Below are 10,643 nucleotides of genomic sequence, written 5' to 3' on the forward strand. Positions count from 1 at the left end.
CTTGGTGACTAATCTTGTGGAATGATCTAATTTCAAATGTAATTAACCCAACACTGCTGGGTGAAGAACATAAATAAAAACTCAACTTTGGAGATTAATGACAACGGGCTGACTTTGAGTGCAAGAGTTCGCTACATCAAGCCGAACGTCCAGGTCGAAGTGCTCTGGCGAACCAAGCAGTTTGTTATGGCGCCACAAGGTGTGACCCAGCAGTAAAGGTTTAATAACACTCGGTGGAAATGCCATTCCTGGCAGCAATGGGTTAAATTTGGCATTACAAAAACTACTAATGGATATGGATTACTACACAAGTATCATCTTAAATATTTCAAGGCAAACCACTCTTACTCTGTTACAAGATTGAAAAGAAAGTTAATTGTATATACTCTTATCACCTTGACATTCACAGAACAAGAATCTCAAGATTTTTTAATTTAACATCCAAACATTTTCTGAAAATAAAGCTTAAGGCACAAGAAAAAAATCAAATATGTCAAGTAGACAACAGAAGCAAGGAATGAGACCTTGTCACACAAAGACAAGGTTGACCATAAAAAATAACAAAAAAACTGGCAAGTTCAGTTTTCCACAAGTGTAGGAGTGAGACAAGGATTGAAATGGAACTTTATTTTTTACATTAAAAATAGTTGGCACATCTATAATGGCATCAGACTTTCTTGCCAGAAGGTAACAGTTCAGTAATATAAATTAGCTAAACAACACATTTTAAAACAAGACTCATTCTTGTAACCCATGATTATCTTAAAGATGATTATTAATATAGAGTCAATCATAATTAATCTTTACAAAGCATTGACTAAATTTCTAAGTATTCAACACAAACCATTCAACTTTCTACATGTTTGCAAAAGTGCATCAAAATAAAATAAAAAAATTACTGGGAGCAGAACTTGTACAATACTTACATTTGAAAAGAAGTTAAATCAAACAGCACTAAAGCAATAATATCAAAATGAAACAAAACCAAAGAAAAAAAAAAAGTTGGATTTTTTTTTTTTAATATTTCTTGGAAGACGTAACTGCTTTTACCAAGAGTAAAAGGCAATACAACAAAATGAATCTTCACCTATACACAAAATAAAGCTTCCATAACTAAAAGTAGAGGAAAAAAATCACTTGCATAACTGTCCTCCTGATGAACTTTAGGGAAATGTATACTTTATCACCACTAAAAATTATCCGCTAAAATAACCATTATATCATTTCTTCTTCTGGCCTCTCTTATGAGATGGGGCATTCCAACTGTTACCTGAAAGAAAATTAAATTAATTATTGTTTTTGTACAAAATCTTACCAAGTCAGAGAATATAACAGCTGTTTCAGAAGACATGTCCAGATCATCAGCAAGCATAACCAACGAGAGACACCAGAGGCAGGCAGGCAGACTATTGGCTTAACCAATTCATTCATAAATTACTTACAAGTAGTCTGCCCCCTATTAATGTCACTTCTCAAGCTTGCCAACTGATAGTGACTTTGTATCTGTTTATGCCTTATGATTACTCATGATACAGTGTATACCTCGACATGAAAGATTTTAACCCAATGACTATGGGAGTCTATCAGTAGGCCCTTGTGACCATGCCTGATTTTCCCATTCCTTAAATTTGCAGGATTTTTTTTTTTTTTTCTAATACTATTAATAATGACATTGTTATTATTCTTACTGATATTATGATGAATGTTATTATTTTAATAATTCAATAAAGACCCTAAAATAATACAAATGAAGCTTTAAAAAAATCAAGAAAAAGAGTAAACACGTGAGATAGGTAAGACTAATAACTGACTCCTTGGTGACTAAGCACTTGTGGAGCCATCTGTGTAAATACAATAAATAAACTTGTATTACAGTGGGCATGGCATTATATTCTTGCCAATTATGTTAACCCAACCACTACGAATTTGTTCTGTTCCTTGTAGTTTTTTGTGAATTTTGTTACATACAGATGGCTCCACGTGCTCAGCCAGTAAGGAGTCATCAGTAGGCCCTAGTAACTGATCCTGATTTCCCCATTTCTTGAATTGGTTGGAAATTCTTTTTAAGAAATGGATATCCATAATGTTATTATTGTTACTGATATTATGATTATTTGTTATTAAAATCTTGGTAACATTTAAGACAGTGAAATCATACAAAAGACCCTTTCCAAAAGTCAAGGATACTGGTAAACAGAGATAGGTAGGATTAATAACTGACTCCTTGGTGACTAAACACTTGTAGAGCCATCTATGTGTAAATACAATAAATAAACTTATATTACAGTGGGCATTGCATGTATTCTTGCCATCTGTGCTGATTGGGTTAATAGTCACATTTTTAGAGATGTAAAGGTGTTCTAAACATTATATAATATTTTAAACGTCTTTATATTAATTTCTTTATTACCCATCTCCATCAAAAATGGCCATTCTGTTTTCTAAAGAAAAGATAGTTCTTTACAACTTGCTAGAACTTATTCCACAAGTTATCTAATTTCAAAAGATGCTTAATAAATTCACCAAAAAACACTTCTCCTCACACTTTTCCATATTATTAATATTTTGCAGGTGTTGCTTACCCCGTGGGATCAACACATTGTAGGGCAGGTAAGAGCACCCCTAACCAAGCCCTCCAAAAATGATAAAGTATATACTCATGTGAACACAAGCATTATGGCTTCCTCAATAGTTTTGCTGATGTATTATTACAATAATTACCATATATTAATGACTCTTATCCCAATGTATATGGATAAAAAAAATTTAATTTGCTCTTAACATATTTGTATATCTATACGAGTGTATGAATGCCCAGAAGTATTCTCTGAAACTGAAAAAAGCATATTTACTTGAACATATCCATGCTTATGTTACTGAAGTAGGTTAAAATTAACGAAACATTTAATAAATAAGAAGTTTGATATTCCAATTATTGGGTTTGTCACTATCTTCCCAAAACAAAGACTATAAATATGGCTGTAAATCATGCTTAACCCCTTCCCGAATCACCGCTCCGAGGCGGTGATTCGGCTTGATGTACCGTACTCCCGCGCTCAAAGTCAGCGCGTTAGTTCACCAGAGCATAGAGTTTTTTTTTAGTTTTCTACACTCGTCACCAAGGGGTTAAGCCAGCACTGGGCACAGCAACTGTAGCACACGGGATGCATCAGGCCACAAGTCTCCACAATAGTCACCAGGGAAGGGCCTGGCCTAAGCAGTTTAATGATGCGGTTTTGGAGTGCGGGGCCCACTCCAACATTTTAATAATAAAGCTGTTAATTTTTTGTTTTATCTTATCAAATGCTATATGTTATATATTTCAATAACAAAAGACATACTCCTTTCCATAATCCTGACCTGAAAATCCATTCCTTGCTCCCAAAGCAGGGAAGTCATCTTCACATGAGGTGTCTACACTTGAAGCAGAGAAGGAGGCTGCCAAGGTAGGTACTCTTGGAGAAGAGGAAGTAACTGCATTACTCCAAGATCCTTTGGGTCTCACTGGAGCTCTTGCTGGAGCTCCTGCTGGGGCTGCCTCAACCTACAATGTTGATCTTGCTAGTCATTCTTGGAAATGATCATAGAGTTACGCATGGAAAAGTAAAAAAAAAAAAAAAAAAATTCAGTGACTTCTGATTTTTACCCATTAATATGCTCTTGTGAAGTACTCTACTGCTTTTTTCTTTACTCAGTGAAGGTTACTTGGATATATGAAACACATTCAAGAACACATAACTTGTTGGATACCTTTGCCTTCCTTGTGAAAGAAAATCCTACATCATTCTGTTCAGGCTTGGGTTTATTCTGCACTCCTTTGCTTCTATTTCCAGAAGTATTAACCTGCAAATACACATGTGCACTATACATGTCATGAATATACTACATAAGGATTAAGTAAAACTAAAATAATATCTCAAACCAAAGATAACAGATGTACCAGGGATCAACAGCCACAACATATAAGTTTTCTCCTTTTCTCCAAATTCATCAAAAGGTATACCAGTGACTTGTACAACACATACCACCTGCCATGGCTGTGAGGAGGCACCAGCTACATAGGATCGGTCAACCCTGGAATTACTAGCACCACGACTTTCTACAGAGCAATCCTGTAATTACAAAAGTTTTAGCTATTTTTTTTATTTTTTATTTTTTTTTGCTTATAAAAAACAAAAAACAAAAAAAAGTAAATAATGCTCACTCCCACTCCCTCCCGCTCCCTCTCTCTCGCTCTCAAGCAAACAAGACTAAAATACATTAAATATTACCTTAAAGGTGTGTCTGGGCACATCTACCACAGTGCCAAAAGCTGGGATGGGCTGGGGTAGGTGTTTACCCTCCTGTGGCTTTATACCAAAGGTGTCTAACAGTTTCATGTTATCGCAAATGTGAAACACCCAACGTTTTGCACAAGATAAGGAGCAGTATCGACCTGCATCCTTTTGGTATGTCTGGTGCCACTATAATAAGAACAGAAAATTAGAAAAATTATTGTGAGAGTCATCAAAGCAAATAACCAATGAACACAAAATGAAAACAAAGCTCACAATAACAATAACAAAAGCTACATATGTGTATCACTTTTTCACTACATGCAAATTATGTAGTGAGAAACCAAACCATAGTACATAACACACTTAAAAATTACTTATCCATAACTTACTCCACATGGCAAGGATGGGTGGTAATCCAGGCTACAGTGTGTCAGTATGTCTGAAGCAATGCTCAAGGGTATGGGATTGTCAACAAAAGTCACAGAGTAAAAATGCTGGAACAGCTGGTCTAGGGAATACACACTGAAGTAATCTGGTCCTGTTCATAGCACAAGGATAAACAAAAGAAAGGAGTTAAACCCTAGGACACAACATGCATCAGTCTGTGAAATGTACTAAAGCAAAAAGTAAAAAAAAACAAAAACAAAAAAAGATCAAATCATATGCCAGGTGATTACTTTGAAATATTTATATTTTCTGTGGAAGATGGATAATCCCCTTAGGACATAGTAAATAAAGATTAAATGCATAAATAGCTTGATGCTTGTAATCTTGCAATAATAAATTACTTATCATTTCAGCCAAAAATGGGTTCATGCATAGTTATTTGATGAAAACCATTCTTTTCAATATTAGAAAGACCTGCAAACTGTGGAAAATACCATCTAATCCAAGTATAATACATAATCACATTTATGCTTTGAAAAGAAAAACATGAAAAAAATAAAATACACTGAGTCTGAAATGGATATCACTGTACATAACCTGAATAATTATACCACATGCATTGTTATAATACTAAACAAAAATAGCAATAAATAAATAAAACAAAATACATATTCCTTAAGTAAAACTAGGATGAAGTTACCACATATTTCACTAAGGATTGCATCAGCCTGTGGCATTTCCTCTTCCAAAGTGTATAACGGAGGCAGCCTATTACTCTCCTGCCAAAAATAAAGACACAGTATTAAAAACATAGATATTTATCACATGTCAAGACAAAAACACTTAACAAACAAAACATTATACGGAACCTCTATAAGAAATTTCCTTCAGTATGAGCATCTGAAACCTTTAAAGTGAAGCTGCCAAAAATTTAAGTATCAAAATATATGGAAAATTATAAAGTAATAATAGTCACATAAATCCAAAAGACCCCTAAAAACACAAAGTTAATAATGAAGATAGCAATAATAATAAGGACAACAGTGATGATGATAACAGTAGTAATAATAATAACAATACTAATACTAATACTAATACTAATAAATGATTATCATTATCATTTTCATTAAACTTAATTTTATCATTATCATTATCATAATCATTATCATCTTTATTTTTATCATTATCATCATTATTATTATTAGATCATCATTATAATATACTAATAACAATGATAAAAATAACTATAACCATTATAACAATAACTATAACAAATATGATAACTATAATAATCATCAATAATTAACAATTATTACTATCATTACTATCACCTCTGTCATCATTATCACTATCATCTATCATAATTATCTAAATCATCATTATCACTATCATCTATCATAATTATCTAAATCATCATTATCACTATCATCTATCATAATTATCTTAATCATCATTATCACTATCATCTATCATAATTATCTAAATCATCATTATCACTATCATCTATCATAATTATCTAAATCATCACTACTCTCATCTCTATCATGATCTTACTCTCATCTCTATCATGATCTTACTCTCATCTCTATCATGATCTTACTCTCATCTCTATCATGATCTTACTCTCATCTCTATCATGATCTTACTCTCATCTCTATCATGATCTTACTCTCATCTCTATCATGATCTTACTCTCATCTCTATCATGATCTTACTCTCATCTCTATCATGATCTTACTCTCATCTCTATCATGATCTTACTCTCATCTCTATCATGATCTTACTCTCATCTCTATCATGATCTTACTCTCATCTCTATCATGATCTTACTCTCATCTCTATCATGATCTTACTCTCATCTCTATCATGATCTTACTCTCATCTCTATCATGATCTTACTCTCATCTCTATCATGACCTTACTCTCATCTCTATCATGATCTTACTCTCATCTCTATCATGATCTTACTCTCATCTCTACCATTATCTTCACTCTCATCTCTACCATTATCTTCACTCTCATCTCTACCATTATCTTCACTCTCATCTCTACCATTATCTTCACTCTCATCTCTACCATTATCTTCACTCTCATCTCTATCATTCTCTTACTCTGATCTCTATCAGTACTCTCATCACTATCATCTCTACCATCACTATCACCTCCATCATCATTATTGTTATGATCATCTTTGCATTCATCAACACCATTCTCACTATCATCAATAATTTAATTATCACTACTATTATTATTACTAATATTAATATTACAATTGTTACTAACATCATTACTAATACCATAGTATAACCAACAAGACAAATAATAAAATAGGAGTAAAAACAGCAATACCAATGGCAATGTCAAGAAGGGGCACTAACAAAAACAACAATAAAAAATACAATAACAATGGCAATAATCCATATCGACAAAAAAAACAACAGGCACTCAATCCAAAACTCACTTCCTGTACAAACTCCTTGAGGGCCACGGCCACATCTTCCTTCTCCTCACCACTTGTGTTCTCTTCCTCAAGGAGCATATGGTTTGCCTCAGAGTAAGCCTGGGCCATGTAACCGTAGGACAGGGGGATCACCGCTGGAAAATTTAATGGCTTATGATTACTATAATAGTGTGTGTTACATAGCTATTTGTTATTTCATTCTTCACTTATAAGATGATGATAATTGTAATAATAATGATGGTTACTGTAGTAATAATGATGATAACAGTAGTTATAATATTAAGTGTTGTTAACAACATTGATGATGATGGTAATGCTAAAGTTAGATAATGGTGATAAAAATGCTGATGATTTTGCTCAGCAAAATGTTGTGATCTTAGAGTGAAAAAAGGAAGAGGAAGATGGGGAAGATGGGGAAGATAGGGAAGATGAGGAAGATGAAAAAGAGAAAGAGGAGGAAGAGGAGGAAGAGGAAGTAGAGTAAAAGGAAGAGGAGGAAGAGAAAGTACAGTAAAAGGAAGAGGAGGAAGAGGAAGTAGAGTAAAAGGAAGAGGAGGAAGAGGAAGTAGAGTAAAAGGAAGAGGAGGAAGAGGAAGTAGAGTAAAAGGAAGAGGATCCTGGAGGGGGGGGGGGGGGGAGGAGGAGGAGGGGGAGGAGGAGGAGGAGGAGGAGGAGGAGGAGGAGGAGGAGGAGGAGGAGGAGGAGGAGGAGGAGGAGGAGGAGGAGAGGGAAGAGGAAGGGGAGGAAGAGGAGGAAGAGGAAGAGAAGGGGGAAAGAGGAGGGGGAGGAAGAGGAAGAGAAGGGGGGAAGAGGAGGGGGAGGAAGAGGAAAGGGAGGAAGAGGAGGGGGAGGAAGAGGAGGGGAAGGAATAGGAAGGGGGGGGAAGAGGGGGAGGAAGAGGAGGAGGAGAGGGAAGAGGAAGGGGAGGAAGAGGAGGAAGAGGAAGAGAAGGGGGGAAGAGGAGGGGGAGGAAGAGGAAGGGGAGGAAGAGGAGGGGGAGGAAGAGGAGGGGGAGGAAGAGGAAGAGGAGGGGAGGAAGAGGAGGGGGAGGAAGAGGAAAGGGGGAAGGAGGAAAGGAGGAGGGAGGAAGAGGAAGAGGAAGGAGGAGGGGAGGAAGAGAGGAAGGAAGGGAGGAGAGGAAGAGGGGAGGAAGAGGAGAAGGGGAGAGAAGAGAGAGGGGAGGGAAGAGAGAGGAAGAGGAAGAGGGGAGGTGAAGAGGAAGAGGAGGAAGGGAAAGAGGAGGAAAGAGGAAGAGGAGGGAAGAGAAGGAAGGGAAGAGGAGGAAGAGGAGGAAGAGGAAGAGAAGAGAGGAAGAGGAAAGAAGAGGAGAGGGAGAGAAGAGGAAGGGAAGAGGAAGAGAGGAAGGTGAAGAGGAAGAGGAAGAGGAAGGAAGAGGAGGAGAGAGGAAGGAAGAGGGAGAGAAGAGGAAGGGAAGAGGAAGAGGAGGAAGAAGGGAAGAGGAAGGAAGGAGGAGGGAGGGAGAGGAGGAGGAAGAGGAAGAGAGGGAAGAGGAGGAAGAGGGAAGGGGAAGAGGAAGAGGAAGAGGGAAGAGGAAGAAGGGGAAGAGCAAGAGGAAGAAGGGGAAGAGCAAGAGGAAGAAGGGGAAGAGCAAGAGGAAGAGGGGGAAGAGGAAGAGGAAGAGAGGGAAGAGGAAGAGAGGGAAGAGGAAGAGGAGGAAGGTGAAGAGGAAGAGGAGGAAGGTGAAGAGGAAGAGGAGGAAGGTGAAGAGGAAGAGGAAGAGGAAGGTGAAGAGGAAGAGGAAGGAGTGAAGAGGAAGAGGAAGGTGAAGAGGAAGGAGGAAGGTGAAGAGGAAGAGGAGGAAGGTGAAGAGGAAGAGGAGGAAGGTGAAGAGGAAGAGGAAGAGAAGGAGAAGGAGGAAGGTGAAGAGGAAGAGGAAGAGGAAGAGGAAGAGGAGGAGGGAAGAGGAAGGAGGAGAAGGTGAAGAGGAAGAGGAGGAAGGTGAAGAGGAAGAGGAGGAAGGTGAAGAGGAAGAGGAGGAAGGTGAAGAGGAAGAGGAGGAAGGTGAAGAGGAAGAGGAGGAAGGTGAAGGAGAGGAAGAGGAGGAAGGTGAAGAGGAAGAGGAGGAAGGTGAAGAGGAAGAGGAGGAAGGTGAAGAGGAAGAGGAAGAGAGGAAGGTGAAGAGGAAGAGGAGGAAGGTGAAGAGGAAGAGGAGGAAGGTGAAGAGGAAGAGGAGGAAGGTGAAGAGGCAGAGGAGGAAGGTGAAGAGGCAGAGGAGGAAGGTGAAGAGGAAGAGGCAGAGGAGGAAGGTGAAGAGGAAGAGGCAGAGGAGGAAGGTGAAGAGGAAGAGGCAGAGGAGGAAGGTGAAGAAGAAGAGGCAGAGGAGGAAGGTGAAGAGGAAGAGGCAGAGGAGGAAGGTGAAGAGGAAGAGGAAGAGGAGGAAGGTGAAGAGGAAGAGGAGGAAGGTGAAGAGGAAGAGGAGGAAGGTGAAGAGGAAGAGGAAGGTGAAGAGGAAGAGGAGGAAGGTGAAGAGGAAGAGGAGGAAGGTGAAGAGGAGTAAGATGAGGAGGAGGAAGGTAAAGAGGAGGAAGAGAGAAGGAAGATCCTGTAGGAGTGAGTGGATGAAGATTCTGGAGGAGGAGAACTTACGTTTCAGTATCATATGGAATTCCTTGATAATCCCTCTCTGTAAAGAGAACTGGACTAATCCCAGCTCAGCAGGAGAATAGTGGCCCTCTTCAGTCAACACATAGTAAGATGTACTCACAATGTAGAACTTACCACAGTGAAGAGCTTAAAGAGAAAATAATGAAGTAGTTTCAATGCATCACATCTACTTACATTCAATTATAGTTTATGATTTTTATTAGTAAATTCATTCATTATTCTATTCTGTAATCAAATCACTACTTGAACTAAATATTATGAAAAATTTATATCTTTTCACAGAATGAAAACCACAAGTATTACAATTCACTTAAACATTTAGGTCATGAAAAATGGCATTATTATAGTTCTACATCCATTACATTTCATTTCATATTCTACAACAATCATAAACATAGAAACAAGATGTAACAGAGACTAACCTTTGCCTGAATGCAACACAGAAACATTATTTGCAATGTAGCTCCTCATCTCCTCTATTTTCCTCTTATGTTTCTCCTGTTCTTTTTTTATGTCAGCCAAAGGTATTCCTCTACAATCAAGTTTTTCGTCACCTCGCTTATCATCCCTCATGTTCTTGTACTTGCGCTTCTCTTCTTCTGGCAACGCCTATTTGGAAAACAGTAACAAGTATACTGGTGTGTAAAAAAGAGAGAAATGGAAAAATGGTTCATATTTCTCTAATATCATTCTATTCCTAATCTGGAAAAGTACTGATCATAATGCTGTTAATATATAATTAGAAATACATTACAAAATCAATCTTTTATTCAAGTAGTCGTTACAAAGAGAAGAAAACTGTAGCATTCATACAAGACATTATTCATATAATGGCCTAACAAGAAGATAAATGCCAAAAATAAAAAGGTTTCAATTCTTAGGTATGATGATAA

The 10,643-nt window shown here is 37.5% G+C and overlaps 1 protein-coding gene across 1 annotated transcript; it reads right to left on the reverse strand.

The window, feature by feature from the left end:
- Nucleotides 1–612: 612 nt before the first annotated feature.
- On the reverse strand, nucleotides 613–10,429 carry LOC125030931 (protein maelstrom-like). Its single transcript, XM_047621312.1, has 10 exons — nucleotides 10,173–10,429; nucleotides 9,733–9,876; nucleotides 7,126–7,259; nucleotides 5,365–5,443; nucleotides 4,667–4,815; nucleotides 4,272–4,463; nucleotides 4,026–4,112; nucleotides 3,751–3,843; nucleotides 3,361–3,544; nucleotides 613–1,270 (listed from the first exon to the last, which is right to left on the reverse strand). The coding sequence occupies exons 1-10, from the start codon at nucleotides 10,321–10,323 to the stop codon at nucleotides 1,221–1,223; spliced, it is 1,263 nt and encodes a 420-aa protein (XP_047477268.1). The 5' UTR covers nucleotides 10,324–10,429; the 3' UTR covers nucleotides 613–1,220.
- Between the last annotated feature and the right edge of the window lie 214 nt (nucleotides 10,430–10,643).

Source organism: Penaeus chinensis, chromosome 12, assembly GCF_019202785.1.
Source record: "Penaeus chinensis breed Huanghai No. 1 chromosome 12, ASM1920278v2, whole genome shotgun sequence".
NCBI lineage: Eukaryota > Metazoa > Arthropoda > Malacostraca > Decapoda > Penaeidae > Penaeus > Penaeus chinensis.

Excerpts from the sequence above, each read along its gene's own strand:
- LOC125030931 (XM_047621312.1), bottom strand. The coding sequence starts at position 10,323 with ATGAGGGATGATAAGCGAGGTGACGAAAAACTTGATTGTAGAGGAATA. Across the intron at positions 4,464-4,666 it reads ACCCATCCTTGCCATGTGGA|TGGCACCAGACATACCAAAA; the intron begins GTAAGTTATGGA and ends TTCTTATTATAG. Across the intron at positions 3,545-3,750 it reads CTTTCACAAGGAAGGCAAAG|GTTGAGGCAGCCCCAGCAGG; the intron begins GTATCCAACAAG and ends TCAACATTGTAG.